General features: G+C 35.5%; 1 protein-coding gene across 2 annotated transcripts in view; it reads right to left on the bottom strand.

Moving 5' to 3' along the window:
- CSMD3 (CUB and Sushi multiple domains 3) overlaps positions 1-22585 on the bottom strand; it is a 1383361-nt gene that overhangs the window by 1052588 nt on the left and 308188 nt on the right. For both annotated transcript variants that reach the window (XM_069601113.1, XM_069601114.1), the window contains exon 4: positions 6203-6397. In XM_069601113.1, coding sequence (XP_069457214.1) covers positions 6203-6397 — 195 coding nt within the window. The remainder of the gene's footprint in view (positions 1-6202; positions 6398-22585) is intronic.

Raw genomic sequence — 22585 nt, 5'->3', positions numbered from 1 at the left:
TATAACAAAATATATCAGATGCATCAAATGTTGTACTAAGAGGAAAGTTTATAGCCAAGCAGATCTCTCTCAAGAAACAAGAAAAAATTTCAAATATATATTCTAACTTTTCACCTAAAAGAACTAGGAAAAAAAGAACAAAGTCCTAGAAGGAGGAAAATAATATAGATTGGAGCAGAAATAAAATGAGATGAAATTTTAAAATACAGTAGAAATGATCAATGAAATTAAGAGCTGAATTTGAAAAGATAAAGCTTTAGCTAGAATCATGAAGGAAAAAAGAAGGAAGGTTCAAATAAACAAAATCCAAAATAAAAGGGAAGAAATAACAAAAGATATCATAGAATCACAAAAACACAAAGGATTATAAAAGAATACTATGAATAACTATACACCAACAAACTGCACAACCAAGAAGAAATGGATATATTCCTAGAATCATACAATATCCAAAGATTAAATCATAAAGAAATAAAAAAAAAATCTGAATAGATTGAAAACTGGTAAGGTAATTAAAACAGTAATCAAAAATCTCAATCTCACAAAAAATAAAATTCCAGACACAAAACGGCTTTACAGGTAAATTCTACCAAATATTCAAAGAATACCGAATACGGATTCTTCCCAAACTCTTTGAAAAAATTATAAAAGAGGGATGTTTCCTAACTCATTTTATGAAACTAACATTACCCTGATACCTAAACCAGATGAGTACACACACAGAAAAGAAAATTACAGATCAACCTCTCTGATGAACATTTATGTAAATATTCTCAACAAATATTAAAATTAATACAACAATGCATTTAAAAATCATAAGTCATGATCAAGTGGGATTTATTCCTGGTCAACATCTGCAAATCAATGTGAGATATACATGTTGAGATGTGTATATATAAATATATAAATAAATAAATAAATATATATATATATACACACACAGATGAGTGTATACAGACATATATACCACATTAAAAAATGAAAAATAAATATCATATGTTCAACTCAATATATACGGAAAAGCATTTGACAAGATTCAACACACATTTATGACAAAAATCTCTCTACAAAATAGGTACAGAAGAGAGTACTTCAATGTAATGAAGGCCTAGAAGACAGACAGAAATGGAAAGATATTCCATTATTATGGATTAACACTGTTAAAATTTTGGAAGAATTAACATTTTTAAAAAAAATGCTACCTAGGGCATCTACAGATTCAACACAATCCCTGTAAGAATTCCAACATTTTTCTAGAAACAGAATAAAAAGTCCTAAAATGTACATGAAACCATAAAAGACACAGAGAGACTAAAGCAATTCCATAAAAAGGACAAAAATAAAGATATCACACTGATTTAAAATTATATCACAAAGCTATAATAATTAAAATAGCATAATATTGACAGAAAAACATATCTAGAGCTCATCAGAATAAAATTGAGAGCCCAGATAGACCTACAAATATACAGAAAATTAATTTATAACAAATGAGCAAAGAAGATACAACTGACAAAGGGTAGTATTCAATGAAAGGCAGTGTGAAAACTGGACAGTCAAATGAAAAATAGTAAAATTAGACCACTATTTTATGCCATATATAATCATCAACTCAAAGTAGATTACAGAGTAAATATAAGACTCAAAACTATAAAAGGACTAGAAAAAAGCATGGACGGTATAGACAGTTTGTTATCGATCTTAACAATATCTATATGGATGTCTCCAAGAAAAGAGAAAGGATCGCAAAAATAAACAAATGGGGCTACATCAAACTAAAAAGCTTCTGAACAGCAAAGGAAACGACTAACAAAGTGAAAACACCTAATGGAATGGGAGAAGACATTTGCAAACCCTACATTAAATAAGGGCTTACTATCCAAAATATCACTACGAACAAAGCTAGTGGAGGTGATGAAATTCCAATTGAGCTATTTCAAATCCTGAAAGATGATGCTGTGAAAGTGCTACACTCAATATGCCAGCAAATTTGGGAAACTCATCAGTGGCCACAGGACTGGAAAAGGTCAGTTTTCATTCCAATCCCAAAGAGAGGCAATGACAAAGAATGCTCAGACTACCACACAACTGCATTAATCTCAAAGCTAGTAAAGTAATGCTTAAAATTCTCCAAGCCAGGCTTCAGCAATACATGAACCATGAAATTCCAGATGTTCAATCTGGTTTTAGAAAAGGCAGAGGAACCAGAGATCAAATTGCCAACATCTGCTGGATCATCAAAAAAGCAAGAGAGCTCCATAAAAACATCTATTTCTGCTTTATTGACTATGCCAAAGCCTTTGACTGTGTGGATAACATAAACTCTGGAAAATTCTGAAAGAGATGGGAATACCAGACCACCTGACCTGCCTCCTGAGAAATCTGTATGCAGGTCAGGATCAACAGTTAGAACTGGACATGGAACAACAGACTGTTTCCAAAAAGGGAAAGGAGTGTGTCAAGGCTGTATATTGTCACCATGCTTATTTAACTTCTATGCAGAGTACATCATGAGAAACGTTGGACTGGAAGAAGCACAAGCTGGAATCAAGATTACCGGAAGAAATATCAGTAACCTCAGATATGCAGATGACACCACCCTTATGGCAGAAAGTGAAGAAGAACTAAAGAGCCTCTTGATGAAAGTGAAAGAGGAGAATGAAAAAGTTGGCTTAAAGCTCAACATTTAGAAAACTAAGATCATGGCATCCGGTCCCATCACTTAATGGGAAATAGATGGGGAAAGAGTGGAAACAGTGACTGACTTTATTTTTCTGGGCTTCAAAATCACTGCAGATGGTGACTGCATCCATGAACTTAAAATACGCTTACTCCTTCAAAGGAAAGTTATGACCAACCTAGACAGCATATTAAAAAGTAGAGACATTACTTTACCAACAAAGGTCCATCTAGTCAAGGCCATGGTTTTTCCAGTGGTCATGTATGGATGCAAGAGTTGGACTATAAAGAAAGCTGAGTGCAGAAGAATTGATGCTTTTGAACTGTGGTGTTGGAGAAGACTCTTGAGAGTCCCTTGGACTGCAAGGAGATCCAACCAGTCCATCCTAAAGGAAATCAGTCCTGGGTGTTTATTGGAAGGATTGATGTTGAAGCTGAAACTCCAATACTTTGGCCACCTGATACGAAAAGCTGACTCATTGGAGAAGATCCTGATGCTGGGAAAGATAGATGGCAGGAGGAGAAGGGGATGACAGAGAATGAGATGGTTGAATGGCATTATCAACTCAATGGACATGGCTTTGGGAGGACTCTGGGATTTCATGATGGACAGGGATGCCTGGTGTGCTGTTTTCATGGGGTCACAAAGAGTCAGACATGACTAAGCAACTGAACTGAACTAATCCAAAACATAAAGGAGAACTCATAAAACTCAACAACAACAAAACCTGTTCAAAAAATGGAGGAAGGATCAAAGATTATGATTTTCCAAAGAATTTCTGATTGAGCTGCATAAGTAGGAATGCAAGTGATACCAGAATAACAGGCAAGTTTGGTCTTAGAATACAAAATGAAGCAGGACAAAGGCTAACAGAGTTTTGTTAAGAGAACACACTGGTCAGCAAAGACTCATTTCCAACAACCCAAGAGATGAGCCTACATATGGATGTCACCAGATGGTCAAAACTGAAATCAGATTGATTATGTACTTTGTAGCTGAAGAAGGAGAAACTCTATAGAGTCAGCAGAAACAAGACCTAGAATGACCGTTTCTCAGATCATGAGCTCCTTATTTCAAAATTTAGGTTTAAATTGAAGGAAGTAGACAAAAACCACTAAGCCATTCAGGTATTACCTAAATTAAATCCCTCAGGATTATACAGTGGAGGTGATGAATAGATTCAAGGGAATAGATCTGGTAGACAAAGTGTCTGAAGAACTATGGATGGAGGTTTGTAACATTATACAGGAGGCAGTAACCAAAAATATCTGAAAGAAAAAGAAATGCAAGAAGGCAAAGTGGTTGTCTGAGGAGGCTTTACAAATAGCTAAGCTAAGAAGACAAGCAGAATGCAGGGGAGAAAGGGAAAGATATATCCAACTGAATGCAGAGATTCAGAGAACGGAAGGAGAGATAAGAAAGCTTTTTTAAATGAACAATGCAAAGAAATAGAGGAAAATAACAGATGAGAAAGACTATATATCTTTTGTGGAAAATTGGAGGCATTAAGGGAACATTTCATGCAAGGATGGGCACAATAAAGGACAGAAACTATGATACCACTCTAGTAACACAAAGTGAAGAGGAACTAAAAAGCCTCTTGATGAGGGTGAAAGAGAAGAGTGAAAGAAGCTGGCTTAAACCCAACATTAAAAAAACTAAAATCATGGCATCCTTTCCCATCACTTCATGGCAAATAGAAGGGGAAAAATTGGAAGCAGTGACAGAACTTACTTCCTTGGACTCCAAAATCACTGTGGATGGTGACTGCGGCCATGAAATTAATATATGCTTGCTCCCTAGAAGGAAAGCTGAGACAAACCTAGACAGGATAACATATTAAAAAGCAGAGACAGCAGCCTCCAAAATGAATACCACAATCACAGAAAGTTAACTAAAATGAAAAGAATAGTATTATGTCCCAGATGAAGGAAAAAGATAAATTCTCAGAAAGACAACAAAATGAAGTGGAGATAAACTTTCCAGAAAAAAAAAAATTCTGAATAATGACAGATAAGATGGTCCAGGATTTCAGAAGAGAATGTAGAAGATGCAAGAAATAATTAGCAAAGACCAAGAAGAACTAATGATGGACTTTGGCATCATTAGATGGTTGGATGGCATGACCAACTCAATGGACATGAGTTTGAGCAAATTCTGGGAAGTTGGTGATGAACTGGCAAGCCTGGTGTGCTATAGTTCATAGGGGAGCAAAGAGTCAGACACGACTGAGCCACTGAACTGAACTGAACTGAACTAAGAACTAAAGAATAAACAAACAGAGATTAACAATATACTAGAAGGATTCAACAGTATAATACTGAGTTGGAAAATATGGTAAGTTACCTGGAAGACAGAATGGTGGAAATCACTGCTGCAAATCAGAATATAAAAAGCAGAGACATCACGTTGCAGAGAAAGGTCCATATAGTCAAAGCTATGGTTTCTCCAGTAGTTATGTACAGCTGTGAGAGTTGGGCCATATAGAATGGTGAGCACCAAATAACTTATGCTTTTGAATTGTGGTGCTGGAGAAGACTCTTAAAAGTCCCTTGGACTGTGAGGAAATCAAACCAGTCCATCATAAAGGAAATCAACCCTGAATATTCATTGGAAGAAGTGATGCTGAAGTTGAAGCTCCAATACTTTGGCCAACTGATATGAAGAGCCAACTCAATGAAAAAGATCCCGATGCTGGGAAAAATTGAAGGCAAAAGGAGAAGGGGGCAGAAAAGGATAAGACCTGTGGTGGATTCATGTTGATGTATGGCAAAACCAATACAATACTGCAAAGTAATTAACCTCCAATTAAAATAAATAAATGTAAAAAATTATAAATAAAAGATTATTAAATACCATCACCAAGTCACTGAACATGAGTTTGAGCAAACTTCGGACAGTAGTGGAGGATGGAAGAGCCTGGTGTGCTGCAGTCCATGGGGTCACAAACAACAACAACAACAACAAAATTCATGCACAAATTCCACTAAAGTTGAACATGTTCTATCTTCTAGGTACTTTGAACCTTTGTTCTCATTAGTATATCACTATGCTTTCCCATAATACAAGTGATCCTTATCATTATTAATAATAAACTATACAGCATTCTTAATTTTACACATTCCCAAGCTAACTAACCTACCAGAAATCTTTAAAAGATTAATAAATTCAGTTAATATATCAAAATGAAAACAAAGTCATGACTGACAGTCTAAAGTTCTATGCATCATAAACTCTGTATGTTTTTCTAATATAAATATCGACACGTATACACAATGTATGCATAAATACATACATATATAGTATAATCCACTGTCTTATTTCACAAGTAATGTTGTCTTAAGTATTTTCCTTAATCTGTCATATACTGTATGTGCTTATTTTTTTCTAAGCCTCAGATTTTATAAAAGAAATGAGCACTAAATGTGTTTTGCAAATATATATCATTCATTTTTAAAACATTTTCATTATGGCAAAGCAATACTCAGTCAACATAAAGATAAGCATTATTTTTTCCTTTACCTCTACAGATGGGAACAGGAAAATCCCATGAGGCTGTATTGACTGAATTGGCTATACAGGTGAGTTGAGGGTGGCCATCGAGGATATACCCAGTTACACAGCTGTAGCGGATCTTGTCCCCAACATCAAATCTTGTACCATATAGCACACCTTTGGGTGGAACTCCTGGATTTCCACAAGAGCTACTCTGCAATTCTACAGAATAGAAGGAAAAGGAGTTTACAGTTATTTTAATACATATTTTTATGTTTTAGATTTATAAAATTACATGTAGATACAAATGTCCTTTGCACCAAGCCTGGCTTGCTGCGATTCATGGGGTCACAAAGAGTCGGACACAACTCAGCGACTGAACTGAACTGAACTGATGCTTAAAGTATACAATTATACAAATATAAGAGATTTTTAAAAAATAATATTCATTCCAGAGAAAAATACATTTTCGCTTAAAGAGAAAAAAACGTTTCACAGAAGTAGAAGAAGTTATAGAATTTAATGAAGTTAAGGGGGAATAGTATTTCCTAAATTTTCTACTAGATTATTTACATTTATAGTACAAATCATGATCAACAGAAATACAAATAGTAAGGAATAAATGGACTAAAAGATATTCCAATTTGAGTAAAGTTAACTTTGATTTAATTAATAGTATTATACAAATTGTAATTAACTGCTGCCGCTGCTGCTGCTGCTAAGTCGCTTCAGTCGTGTCCGACTCTGTGTGATCCCATAGACGGCATACCATCAGGCTCTACCATCCCTGGGATTCTCCAGGCAAGAACACTGGAATGGGCTGCTATTTCCTTCTCCAATGCATGAAAGTGAAAGTGAAGTCACTCAGTCGTGTGGGACTCATAGCGACCCCACGGACTGCAGCCTGCCAGGCTCCTCTGTCCATGGGATTTTCCAGGCAAGAGTACTGGAGTGGGGTGCCATTGCCTTCTCCATGTAATTAACTAGGTAATTAATTAACTAATATTAATGAAAGCTGGATAAGAGTATGTAATAGGAGCCCTGTACTATTTTCATAATTTACCTGTAAGTCTAAACTTATTGCAAAATAAAAAGCTAAAAAAGACATTGCAATGCAAAAATAAAGTATGTTTCCAATTTAACCTGACATTTGCTCAGTTAGTAAAGTGGATGATATCACTTTACATTAAATCAAATAATTATAAACCATTTTAAAGCTGAAAAATCAATAAAAATATTAAGTAAAAATACCAAAATAAAAAACACTTTATAAAATGTAGTAGCAACTGTATAAAATCAACAATCATTTATTGAAAATTCGTGCAGTAAACAAAGTTGAAATTTTATATTTTTACCTATAATATGCACATAGTACTTTTGAGAGTATTTCTTAAGTGAAAAAAATTTTTGTTTAATTTTTCAATGGTAATGAAAAGAAAAAATCAGTGATGAATTTCAAATGAGGTCAATCAATGAAAGAAGCATTGAAGATTCATAGAACTTTCCTTGTATACATTAGAAATAAAGCATATACTTTCAGTTTAAAGCAATTATTTAAAGTTCTCAAACCTAGAAATGCAAAGAACTTGACTATTATTAATTAAATATCAATGGTTTCTATAAATGACAGTTAATTCATTAACCTACCTTAGCATTTAATTATACATTGCAAACTACTATTTACAAAATATTTTAAATATCTGTAACCATGGTTAATGATTTTTAATATTTCACTTTACCATTTCATAAAGTCAAATTCTATAGTTCATTTTTGGTAAAATTTAACACATTTATTTCCTGCAAATTTTCAGTCATTTTTTACAAAATATTTTTGAAATGAATAATTTATTTTGGAATAGTTAATTTTTTAGAAAATTTAGTTGATTAATAGATGAGCTGTTTGCTGCAAGAGAGGGGAGGTTAATAAGTTTTGATGAAATGAGTTAAGAATTCAATGCCTTGAATATAGTAAAGAAAAAGGAAATACTTTTAATGAAACTACCACTTGTGTTTTTAGAATCAATCCATTCCTTCCCTCTCACCCCCCAAGAAATAATTGAGGTCAGGACTTCAATTATCATGAACTTCTACATCTAGGGAAAAAGGAGTTTCCAAATTATTTCACAAGAAGCTTTAGGTGTAGAAATGAAAGGAAAGAAAGAAAAAGGCTCTAAATAGTTGCTATGCTCAAATTTAACTTTTAATTACATGAACAAATAAACATTACACAGAAAAAAGTACTAAAGCAAAGAGAAAACTTACAAAGTGAATCAGTGAATGAATAATAACACTGATCCGAGTTTTAAAAGATTACCTAATCTTATCTCTTGCCTTGTGGTTGAATTACATCGAAAACAAAGACAGATAATAATTCAGGCTGTTTCAAAATTAAAGTAAAAAAATAATAATTCCAAAATATATCTGGTTCTCCTCTTCAGGAAACTGCTGCTATTGTTTGCCCTTGTTCTTTGACCTTCATTAAAAATAACCTACCCTTCATCCTCTGTACATTGAGGCATTCATGAACACATTATTAAGAACTTTCACATTCAGGTTTAATAGATCCCAATTGTATAGCCATTGCTCATAATTTCTATTTTTTGTCCCCTCCCAACCCTTTAATTTGGGACTTCTCTCTCTATGCTGTTTATGTCCATTTTAAAACGCAGAGCCAAGAAATATATGTTATTAGCTGGAAGAATTATATGCTTCCCAGATGGTGATAGTGGTAAAGAATCTATCTGTCAATGCAGGAGATGTACTGAGACAGATGTGGTTTGATCCCTGGGTCCGGAAGATTCCTTGGAGTAGGAAATGGCAACCCACTCCAGTATTCTTGCCTGGAAAATCCCATGGACAGAGGAGCCTGATGGGGAACATACCATTGGGTCGCACAGAGTTGGAAGAGTAGCCCACCATTCTAAAAAAATGCTATATTCTGATTAAACATTCATGTTTTATTCTTGATTTTTCTAAATAGCATTGCAATGTGAACTTTTAAATAATATTAGCTTTTTTCATTACTATAAGAGTTGTAAAACTAGCTAACATAGATTAATTTTTAAACACTGCTTCTACCAGCAATCAAGAGTTTGAATTTCAAGAGAAAATCCATGAAGATATACATGGAGAGTTAGGCTCAGTAATACACGATGCAAAGTAATCATTATTATACATGGTATTTACAATAAGTAATGATTTTGTTTATTATAAAATCATCCTTAAGGAAAATAGAGATCTAAGCATAAAACAAAGAATTTTCATGTAATTCATTAAATGTACCTGCCAGCTAACAACACTGTGCTTGTCACTTCAATGTGTTTATGAAGCAGATGATTACATCTAAGCAGAATTGCCAAAGAGACTATAGCCATCTTTCTTCACCAATATATGACACTAATATGTTAATCAAAGGCTTAGGTGATTAAAACAAAGCTATAGGGCCAGATAAATCCCACTTAATATTCAGTAATGCAAAGATTAAAATGGGACTGGAGTGTGTTGGGAGGAAGTACTATAAAGTTATTTTCACCAAGACTGTTGGTTGAGCATTGATCAAATTTGTTAATGTAAAGATTACTAAATAAAAGAAACTCCCTATGTACTGAAGCTTCATTTGAATTAGTCTTGGAATTATGCCATAGGATCATGTTTATAAGACAAAACTGAAATACTTAGGGTGGGCAGATTAGTGAATTGAGAAGATCAATAGAAAACATGTCTAAAGACTTTATACTCAAATATGTCTCCAAAAATGTCAGATTTTCATGTAATTTTACTGCTCAATCCAGAACAAATGATTGTGAATTTGTTTAAAAGCTGTGTTTTTTATCTTCCTTTCTCACAGATATTGAAATTATCAGCAAATAATAGGCAGGAATTTGATAACAAATATTCTAAGGTGTAAAGGATTGTTGATACAGCAAGAATTACTTGGGAGAAATCCAAGATAAACAAAAATCCAATTGTAATATAGAGATTATAATTTAGTGGCATTCATCTATATCAATTAAAAAGGAAACAAAAATATATTACTTGGTAAGTGACAATTAATTTATTCATCAGAAGCTCTTGAGGTTTACCATTAACAATGCTCTATGATATGTACCAGTGTAAAACACCATCTTCCTTGCTTTCTAAAAATCAACAGTTTGAGGAATCTAATATCCTCAGTCACTGAAAACAACTCTAAACCATATTCTGCTTTAAGCATTTATTTTCACACCTTCAGTTCAGTTCAGTTGCTCAGTCATGTCAGACTCTTTACGACCCCATGAACCGCAGCATGCCAGGCCTCCCTATCCATCACCAACTGCCGGAGTCTACCCAAACCCATGTCCATTGAGTCAGTGATGCCATCCAACTATCTCATCCTCTGTCATCCCCTTCTCCTCCTGCTCTCAATCTTTCCCAGCATCAGGGTCTTTTTAAATGAGTCAGCTCTTCACATCAGGTGGCCAAAGTATTGGAGTTTCAGCTTCAACATCAGTCCTTCCAATGAACACCCAGGACTGATCTTTTTAAGAATGGACTGGTTGGATCTCCATGCAGTCCAAGGGATTCTCAAGAGTCTTCTCCAATACGACAGTTCAAAAGCATCAATTCTTTGGCACTCAGCTTTCTTCCAACTCTCACATACATATATAACTACTGGAAAAACCATAGCTTTGACTAGACAGATCTTTGTTGGTAAAGTAATGTCTCTGCTTTTTAGTATGCTGTCTAGGTTGGTCATAACTTTCCTCACAAAATACCCAGCATCATATATGATTTCCCTCATTGTACAGAAAGGGAAATTGGGAATCAAGTAACTTTCCACAGGCCACCCAACTAGTAAGTTGTAGACTTGGGTATGTCTCTAACTTAAAAGTCTTAGATCATTGCACAGGCACATGCTGTTACCCAATGAAAAGTGATGTTCATTCCACAAATGTTTATTAAGCAGTTGTCATGGGCAATGTTTGGGGGACTGTTGTTATTCAGTCGCTCAGTTGTGTCCAGCTCTTTGTAATCCTATGGACTACAGCACACCAGGCTCCTTTGTCCTTCACTATCTCCTGGAGTTTCCTCAAATTCATGTCTATTAAGTCGGTGATGCTACATAACTCGCTCATACTCTTACCACCCCCTTCTCTTAGTTTTGCAAATGACAGACATGGCTCTTCCTTAAATGATGCTAACCAATGAAATAAATGACTACAGAGTATTAATTATAATGTAGTAATTGGGATAACAGAGACCCCATTTCAATTCCTAGGTCAGAAAGATCCCCTGGAGAAGGGTTAGGCTACCCACTCCAGTATTTCTGGGCTTCCCTGGTGGCTCAGACAATAAAGAATCCGCCTGCAGTGCAGGAGACCTGGATTTGATTCTTGGGTTGGGAAGATCCCCTGGAAGAAGGGAAGGCAATCCACTCCAGTATTCTTGCCTGGAGAATCCCCATGGACAGAGAAGTCTGAAGTTCTTGAGGTCACAAACAGTCAGATTGAGCAACTTAGCATGTAGGCAGTTGGGATAAAAGAAACATATAGGCTTAAATAAAAGTATATAATTGAGAAAGTTTAATTAGATTATGACATAAGTTTTAAAAACAGGACAGAGACTTAGCTAGAGCAGGGATTCCCAACTCCTGGGCTTCAGTCTGATACAAATCTGTTAGGAACCAAGTATGTTCACCTCTTGAACACAGCAGGAGGTGAGTGGAGGGCTACTGAGCAAAGCTTCATCTACCACTCCCCATCGCTCACATCACTCCCTGAACCATTCCCTCTTCCACCCCAGTCCATGGAAAATTTGTCTTTCACAAAACCAGTCCCTGGTGCCAAAATCTTTAGGGAGCTAGAGGGGAAAAAATATGAGAATTATCAAGCATATTCAACACTTTAATGTATAAGAATCAAAGAACTCTAATAGTTATTAGAATTGAAAATACAGTGAAGATAGTTCTATGGCTGTGGTAAGGTTGAAACTAAATTTGTATAAAAGTATTCCAAAAGGGTTGGCCAAAAAACAGGTTTATGTAGTGAATATACTGGAGAAGGAAATGGCAACCAACTCCATATTATTATCTGGGAAATCCTGTGAACACAGCCTGGTGGGCCACAGTCCATGGAGTCACAAGGAGTCAGACATGACAGTGACTAAACAGCAACAGCAGTGAATCTATTTAACATGCATATGTCATCAATAGAAAAGAGAGCTTTTCCATCATAAAATGTTACTGTGAGATACTATAAGCACTTCCAAAGAGAAAAACTGAGAGTAAATAACTGGAATCCCTAAATGTATATATGAGCAGAGATTTTCATAGTATGTATGATATGTACACTGTGAGTTTACTAATATATAGTAATTCAATTTAATATGAAAAACTGCATTAAATAGGATCACCAAAATTAATTTTAAAAAATAATAACAACCAAAATAATGTATGTATACTATTTGGATTGGGGAGTATCAACTTTAAAGGGCTGTTGATAAGATTACACAAAATAATATATATATAGGTCATTTATATGCTGAGCGAGCACTTACTACATGGTAGACATTATTAGCTCAACAAACTGCAACTTTACTATTATTGCAATTAATTTTGCATTTGAGACATCTTAATTAGGTGTGATTAAGTTATGATCTACTAAAGTTAGGGTCATGACTTCACTGTAGATAAAAATGTCACTTGCCATATCAGTAAACAAAAGATGTTGCAGCCATCAAGCCATGAGCCACTGCATCCACACCCAGTTGTGCACCTTTAGGCAACTGAGGATGAAGAAATAAAGAAAATTGACCTTTCACCTCTTATGATTAAGGTAAGGTTCAGGTTAAGACTCTTTGTACCTGTTAAGGTACAAATTAAAGGAATGATTTCAATGAGTCTGTATCTATGCATTTTTATACACATAGGAAAGTGCTAAATTCATTAACCTGAGATGTCTAGTTTTTCTATAATAGTAACATTTTTTGTGTTCCAACTATCCATTGTTATGGGATTTTGGTTTTCTGTTTTTGAGTTTTTGTTTTTGTTTTGTTTTGTTTTGTTTTGTTTTTGCAAAAACTTCTATGTATAGTGGCTCTTCCCTTACCTCATCAGAACAGTCCCTCAGAGCTATCTGAGAGATTCTCTCTCTGGCTTAAGTTGTCAGTATGTATGGCAAATTAAACATAATTCTCAACTTTTAGGTTATGCATGGTTTTCAGTCAACATTATTAAATGCTAATTATTCAAGGTGTAATCTCAAACTCCTGGCTTCCCCATGGCACAGCAGTAAAGACAACTCAGGAGACACAGGTTTGATCCCTGGTTGCAACCTAACATGTTCCCAATAAGTTAAAGAATAAAAAGTTAAAAAGACAATTTAAATCCTGAGAGTATATATAGAAGACTATAAAAGAACAGAATCATATTTTTCTTGGAGAAATTCAGTAAAACTCTGCCAAGTAATTCAGAAAAAGATAAGTGATTTATATTAACAAACACATTAAAACAAACTTGGGTCTAAAAAAATAAATCCCCATTTGCTAGGAACACATGGGTACTTGTGAAAGGCAAGATACTTAGCAAAAAATCAAAAGGAAACCTGACCTTGAAAACTGGAATGAAAATCAAGTGAAAAATAATGGATACCATGACTATACAATTGCATAGTTATTCAGTCAAATAGATGAAGCATGATCCTGCTGAGATCAATTAACAATGTTCTAAAATATTGTGAAATTATATCTACTAAGGAAGTAAAATCATGTTGTTTATACTTCTTACAGAAAATTAATCTCAGGGTTTTACTTCCCAGGTTATTAAAAATAATTTAGAGGAGTGTAACATCAAGTTTAACCACCTTAGTACCTCTCATCCTGAGACTACCAAGCACTTAACTAATACATTTAAAAAACATTTTTTGTAGTACAAGATGTTCTTTTATCACAGATACTGAGCCATTTCACTCACATAGGACATAAATGGTCTTTGAGAATTCATTGGAGACTCTGGTTTGACTAAACATTTTGTGAATATTTTGAATCAGTCATTCTATTTATCATGTGCCCAAAGACTTTTATTTCATTATATATAATCAAATAGAATTTACTTCTTTACACATTTGCCTATTAACATCTTGAAACAGGGGCTCTAATTCATCTTTGTGTATCAATAACTTGGTACACTGTGTGGTAATTTGGCAAGCAAACAAAGGATTGCTCAATCAATTGAGTTATCTCTTTTGATAGAAAAATATAAAAGATGATCATCACAGAGTTTATAGGAGTAATGTTTAGACGGCAAACAGTAGAAAGCAACAGGTGCAATAGAAAAGAATAGAAGGCATATAATGAATTAAACGTGTATCATAATAAGCAAAGAAATACATTGGCACCATCTTGTATGGGTAAAATTACATAGTTGTGTCATTCAAAACTGTTTTTTTATGCAAACATATTAACTGAAAAAAGTCAGTTTCTAATCATGAAAATAAATCCTAAGCTGCTGGTCATACCACAGTTCTCAATGGGATTTTAGAGATGGAGCAAACATTAGGCCACATTTCTCATTTTAGAAGTCATCCTGAAGCTTCAAAAAGTCTCAGATTTAGCAATCAAAAGGATAAATTCCCATTTTAAAAAATTATTTTAACTTAATGAAAAGGAAGTCAAACTACTGATGCAGAAAAATAAGAAATAAAAGCAGAGGAAAGGCTAACAGAGTGTTGCCAAGAGAGTGCGCTGGTCATAGCAAATACTTTCCTCCAAAAACACAAGAGACGACTCTACACATGGACACGACTAGATGGTTAATACAGAAATCAGATTGATTATATTTTTTGCAGCCAAAGATGAAAAACCTCCACAGAGTCAGCAAAAACAAGACCAGGAGCAGACTGTGGCCCAGATCATGAATTCCTTATTGCAAAATTCAGATTTAAATTGCAGAAAGTAGGGAAAACCACTAGACCATTCAGGTATGATCTAAATCAAATTCCTTATGATTATACAGTGGAAGGGACAAATAGAATCAAGGAAATATATGTGATAGAAAGAGTGCCTAAAAAACTATAGAAGAGGTTCATAACATTGTACAGGAGGCAGTGATCAAAACCATTACCAAGAAAAAGAAAATCAAAAATGCAAAATGGTTGTCTGAGGAAGCCTTACAAATAGTTGAGAAAAGAAGAGAAGTGAAAGGCAAAGGTAAAAGGAAAGAAATACCCATCTGAATGCAGAGTGCCAAAGAATAGCAAGGAGAGAGAAGAAAGCCTTCCTCAGTGAGCAATGCAAAGAAATAGAAAAAAAAAACAAAACAAAAAAACAATAGAATGGGAAAGACTAGAGATCTCTTCAAGAAAATTAGAGATACCAAGGGAACATTTCATGCAAACATGAGCACAATAAAGGACATAAACAGTATGGATCTAACAGAAGCAGAAGATATTAAGAGGTTGAAAAAATACACAGAAGAACTATACAAAAAAGATCTTCACAACCCAGATAACCATGATGGTATAATCAATCACCTAGAGCCAGATATCCTGGAGTGCAAAGTAAAGTGGGCCTTAGAAAGCATCACTATAAACAAAGCTAGCGGAGATGACAGAATTCTAGTTGAGTTATTTCAAATCCTCTAAGATGATGCTGCAAAAGTGCCACACTCAGTATATCAGCAAATTTGGAAAACTCAGCAGTGGCCACAGGACTGAAAAAGGTCAGTTTTCATTCCAATCCTAAAGAAGTGCAATGCCAAAGAATGTTCAACTACCACACAGTTGCACTCATTTCACATGCCAGCAAGGTCATGCTCAAAATCCTCCAAGCTAGGTTTCAACAGTATGTGAACCAAGAACTTCCAGAGATACAAGCTGGATTTAGAAAACGGCAGAGGAATCCAAATCAAATTACCATCATTCTTTGGATCATAGAAAAAGCAAAGGAATTCCAGAAAATCATCTACCTCTGTTTCATTGACTGTGCTAAAGCCTTGACTGTGTGGAACACAACAAACTGGGAAATTCTTAAAAGATACGGGAATAACAGACCACCATACCTGCCTCTTGAGAAATCTGTATGCAGGTCAAAAAGCAACAGTCAGAACCAGACATGAAACAACAGACTGGTTACAAATTGGGAAAGGAGTATATCAAGGCTGTATATTGTCATCTTGCTTATTTACTTATATGTAGAGTACATCATGTGAAATGCTGGGCTGGATGAAGTACAAGCTGGAATCAAGATTGCTGGCAGAAATATCAATAACCTCAGATATGCAGATAACACCAGCCTTATGCCAGAAAGCGAAAAGGAACTAAAGAGCCTCTTGACAAAGGTGGAAGAGTAGAGTGAAAAAGCTGGATTAAAGCTTTCATCCAAAAGCTTTTTGAATATTTTGAAAATGCAGATCATGGCATCCTGTCCCATCACTTCATAGCAAATAGATGGGGAAATGATAGAAGCAGTGAAAGATTTTATTTTCTTTGACTCCAAAATCACTGCGGATGGTGACTGCAGCCATGAAATTAAGATGCCTGCTCCTTGGAAGAAAGCTATGAAAAATTTAGACAGCATATTAAAAAGCACAGACATTACTTTGCTGACAAAGATCCATACAGTCAAATCTATGTTTTTAACCAGTAGTCTTGTATGGATGTGAGAGTTGGACCATAAACGAGGCTGAGCACCAAAGAATTGATGCTGTTGAATTGTGGCATTGGAAAAGACTCTTGAGAGTACCTTGTACTGCAATGAGATCAAACCAGTCAATCCTAAATGAAATCAACCCTGAATATCGCTGGAAAAACTGATGCTGAAGCTGAAGCTCCAACACTCTGGCCACTTGATGGGAAGAGCTGACTCACTGGAAAAGACTGTGATGCTCAGAAACATAGAAGGCAGGAAGAGAAAGGGACAACAGAGGATGAGATGGTTGGATGGCATCACTGACTCAATGGACATGAGTTTGAGCAAGCTCCAGTAGATGGTGATGGACAGAAAAGTCCTGCATGCCACAGTCCATGGGGTCGCAAAGAGTTGGACATGACTGAATGATTGAACAACAAGAACAAATCTGCCTAAGTGGAAAATAGATTACTAGACTGATTGTAGGGGAGGGGAGCAATATGCATATAAATAGAATGGATTATGTTGGCCAAAAAGTTCATTCGGGTTTTTCATGGCCAACCCAATATTTCAAGCAAGAGAAGGACAAAAGTCTATTGCCACCTTTTTTTTTTTTTTTAATTAAGATAATTTTTGGCTGGGCTGATACTTTCAAAGGAAGTTAGTGTGAAATAGTAGAAATTTCAGTATAAATCAAACATATAAAATTGTATGCTACCTAGGTAACATCATTCTACTTTGATACTGAGGTAGGGCCCATAGGCAATAGAGATAAGTTTTGCGAGTTAGATCAAGAGTAATGGTTAAACAGAAAAATCCACTCCACAATATCAACAGACAGTAATTTACTGGATATGTACTTTTGTTCTGTGATTAAGAGGCAATTAATGTTCTTTCAATTTCAAATATCAGTGCCCTTTTGGCAAAATAAATTTTACGACCTAAAATGAACTTATGAAGAACAGTATTTTTGTTTTGTAAACTATCATCGTTGGAATGATATGGGTGGAAAGGTCATGTAAAATGAAAAAATGTTATGATTATTTAAACCTAACTACATCCTGTATTGCTACCAGATAAATACAGGCTTTCTTAACAAAGCCAAAGAAAATTAGAGAATGAAAATATATTAGCAGTCATCCTCACTTTAATGTTTCTAGAAATGGAATAATGCTACATCTGGCAGTGGTAGCATTTGACAGTTTGCTTCAGAATAACAGGAAAACATGAATAGACTTTCCTCTTTATATGACAGAATTGGGACAAGTAGCATTATTAAGACTTTTTGGATAAAAGTAACTTAATTCTTTAAAATGATGTGTCATACTGATTACAGATAACTTACTAGACTATGTCTTTCTCCAATAGGAGTGAGAAATACCATTATATTTCAGCAATTAATCAGTTATCAAATAATTATTGAATCCCAAGGTAGAACTATCAAAGGGCTATAAAAAACAGGTCACCATTGCTGTTGTTTAGACCTTATAACTCAATTGGAAACATAAAACATGCATAACAGAATCTTCTGGCAATTAAGTAATAAAACTGATTTCATAAGCTGAAAATTTTTTTAATATATATTTATACAAAAGGAAGGATATCGTATGAAGTGAGATGAGTAGGATTTTAGTTGGAGAGGATTCAAGAGAAGTCAAATAAATCACATGATAAAGACTCAGAGGCTTAATGTACAAGATGCGATCAGCGCAATATACAAAATTAATGGCTTAAGCAGAATACCATATACATGAAAAAACACTTCAGAAAATAATTTTAGGGTTAATAATTTTAGTTCCCCCAAAATCAATGCTATGCTAATGCTGCCAAAAGGCCCCAAAATGAAATGACTTAAATAGACAGTAGTTATGACTCCCTCTATGTGACTCTCTGACAAGTCTAGGCTAGAATGGAACAAACTGCTGTCGGTAAGCAGAGACACAAACATTTTCTATTCTGTTGCTCTATCATTCACTTAGACCCTGTGTTTGTGCACTTGGTGAAGCTGTAGTGCCAGAAAGGTTGAACTCCACGCTACTGGGAATTTAATCAGAGGATGTTAACAGAAATTCTCCTTCCCTTCCCTTTATTTCTGACACAACCATTTCTCTTTTCTACATCTTCTCAAATTTCCAGGTTTCTGGGAAATGGATAGAAGGTTTTTGTTTTGTTTTTCCATTAAAGTCACCTCTAGTTCCTCATGGATCTGTTAATGGAATAAAAAATGGTCAAATTAAACACCCCTATGTGGATAAGGGAAGAAAAGAGAATATTCCACAAATAGTGATCATGGAAATAAAAAGATCCTGTTGATTATACCCTTGAAAACCTTGCTTCTGCTCTTGAGAAGGTACCCATTTATCCTGTCTTGTGCTGTTGCCTGGCATGTCCTGTCAAATAGTTCGTCCTTGTCTATATTATCCATGGCAAAAATTGAAGTGGGTATGGGAGAGCAGACTATCCTTGGGGTACACATTTCATATGTCCTACAACTGTTAATGCAGGCTTGGTGCTTGAAAATTGCCTTAAGGACTGAATGAGAGTGTGTTAGTCACTCAGTCATGTCCAACTCTTTGCAATCCCATAGACTGTAGCCCATCAGGCTCCTCTCTCCATGGGATTTTCCAGGCAAGAATACTGGAGTTGCCAGTCCCTTCTCCAGTGGATCTTCCCACCCGAGGGATCGAACCCAGATTTCCCACACTGCAGGCAGATTCTTTACCATCTGACCTCCAGAGAAGCCCTGAATAACCAAAGAGTTTTGCAGATGAGTTATAGGATTTATTTGGATAAAATACCCTTTAAAAACTTAATAGGAACTGATTTTATTTGCTTCCAGTCATTTTCATGTGCCAGTAAACACTCTCCACCCATCCCCAATTTGCTTTAACCATTCTCTTTTTGAAACTACCTTGAATTGATTGATCAGAAGCAATAAACAAAAAGTGGGCAGGAATGCAACACTCTATCCGATCTTTGCCCTAGGGGTGCCTTTCATCCTTTGACTAAGAAACTTAATAGGAGGCTCTTTTAAACCTTCTTATTCTCTACTGTACAGAAGCAGTGGGCTTTTCCAACCATAAATCACCAGAATTTTAGACTATTTTCTTCAGTCTCTACTTGAAAACTGGCCAATATCTGGCTGAGCGCCTGTTTTTGTTGTAAAATCTTGTCAAAGGCAGCCAAGAACAGGCCACATACTTTAACAATTTTTTTTTAACTTCTTTCTTTCAAGCTAAAGCTTCAGTGGTCTGTCTTCCAGATTGTCATAAAAATTACTTCACCACAGTTGTCAACATTTAGAAAAGCCACCAGCCTTCCAGCTCATTATGTTTTCTTACTACTATTCCTGACCACAGAACAGTAACATATATTTTAAGTTTTTGTTTTAATGTACCACTTCTAGTACAAATATTTCATCATTGCCAGAAATAAAATAATTTTTTTTTTGCAAAAGGGATTTTAATACAATATCTAGGAACAAGTTCTAGGGTGAACCTCTTGATTAATACAGAATTAGCCCAATAAGGGGTTAACTACCTTGAGGTAATCAATGGAATTAAGTTTACCTATAATCACTGGGCTTCCCCAGGTGGTGCTAGTGGTAAAGAGCCCTCTGCCAATGGAGGGTTCAATCCCTGGGTTGGGAAGATCCCCTGGAGGAGGGAATGACAACCCACTCCAGTGGTCCTGATTGGAGAATCCCATGGACAAAGGAGGCTGGTGGGCTACAGGCCATGGGGTTGCAAAGAGTCGGACACAACTGAGCTGCTAACACTAGCAATCTTTTTCTTTTTAAATTCCACATTACTAGCTATTTCTTAGGATGCAAACACTGTTACTCTGTTATACTATTACTCTGACTAGTGATCATAATAAAGAAATTACATTTTTCATGTGTATCATCAAAACTGCAAACTTTTCAATTCAGACATACTTTCTGTTGTTATTCAGTCGCTAAGTCATGCCTGATTATTTGTGACCTCATGGACTGCAACACGCCAGGTGTCCCTGTCCTTCACTGTCTCCTGGAGTTTACTCAAACTCATGTCCACTGAGTTGGTGATGCCATCCAACCATCTCATCCTATGTAGCCCTTTTCTCCTCCTGTTCTCAATCTTTCCCAGCATTAAGTCTTTCCAATGAGTTGGTTCTTTGCATCAGGTGGCTAAAGTATTGGGGCTTCTTCAGCTTCAGCATAAGTTCTTCCAACAAATATTCAGGGTTGATTTCCTTTAGGATTGACTAGTTTGTTCTCCTTGCAGACCAAGAGACTCTCAAGAGTCTTCTCCAGCACTACAATTAGAAAGCATCAGTTTGGCACTAAGTCTTACTCAGACATACTGGGCTCCCAATAATTTTTATGGTTAAAGAATTAGTTTAATTCAAAGAAGAAATGGGAAGTTAGGGAAATATGAGCAATCTAAATTATTTCAAATCTCTTTGGGAGTTCAACTTCCTTGAGTAAAAGTATTTTGAACTTCACATTGACAAAAAATATAGGACAGTAATCGTTGTTAGACAGCATATTAAAAAGCAGAGACATTACTTTGCCAACTAAGGTCCTTCTAGTCAAGGCTGTGGTTTTTCCAGTAGTCATGTATGGATGTGAGAGTTGGACTGTGAAGAAGGCTGAGCACCGAAGAATTGATGCTTTTGAACTGTGGTGTTGAAGAAGACTCTTGAGAGTCCCTTGGACTGCAAGGAGATCCAAACAGTCCATTCTGAAGGAGATCAACCCTGGGATTTCTTTGGAAGGAATGATGCTAAAGCTGAAACTCCAGTACTTTGGCCACCTCATGCGAAAGCTGACTCGTTGGAAAAGACTCTGATGCTGGGAGGGATTGGGGGCAGGAGGAGAAAGGTACGAACGAGGATGAGATGGCTGGATGGCATCACTGATTCAATGGATGCGAGTCTGAGTGAACTCTGGGAGTTGGTGATGGACAGGGAGGCCTGGCGTGCTGCGATTCATGAGGTCGCGAAGAGTTGGACACGACTGAGCGACTGAACTGAACTGAATCGTTGTTGAGGACAGAATTAGTGAGGATTATTTCAGTTGATTTCCATTCTTGTGGTTGATCTTGTCATTAGAAAAGGTAATATAGTGGAAAAAGCACCACTAATGAAATCAAATAACCTTATCTTGGAATCCTATCTCTGCCATTCACTAGTGAGTCAATACTTCAGTTTCTTCTTTAGCAACACAGACATTACCAAAATTTATTTGGGCTACCTAAGCAAATTAATGGGAAATAACTATGATTTTAACTCTGTTGTGAGTTTCTTGATATCACCACATTTTCATGTTCATTTAATGGTCACTTGTTTCATACTGGATAAAATGACTGTTCGTACATGAACTGATTTTCCTCTGAAAATATATATTTATGACACTTGAGTTCATTGAATAAGTCTGACTTCATTCCATTCAAACCATATCACATGTAACAGACAAAGGTTTCTCAACAATGCATTTACAATGTTAATCAGTTCATTTATCTTCACTTAGATCTTAACATTTAGAATATATTTTACATTTTTAAGCACTGACACCTACAAATCATGCTAACTAGTTTTGTTAGTGGTTATAGTTCATGGTATAACACAACAGAAATTGCTTCACTGGAGCTATGAAAAACTAATTGAAACCAATTATGACAATTATCTCTCTATTCAACTGTCTGCACTAGACTGTTCCTTCATTCCATACTGTCAGGCTATAGACAAACTCCTCTGATATGACCTAGTCAATTGCATTTTAAGCTTTCAGTGAGCATGCATACTTCTGATTCAAATTAACAGGAG

Source organism: Ovis canadensis, chromosome 9 (assembly GCF_042477335.2).
Source record: "Ovis canadensis isolate MfBH-ARS-UI-01 breed Bighorn chromosome 9, ARS-UI_OviCan_v2, whole genome shotgun sequence".
NCBI lineage: Eukaryota > Metazoa > Chordata > Mammalia > Artiodactyla > Bovidae > Ovis > Ovis canadensis.
This window is presented reverse-complemented; position numbering and strand designations above follow the sequence as displayed.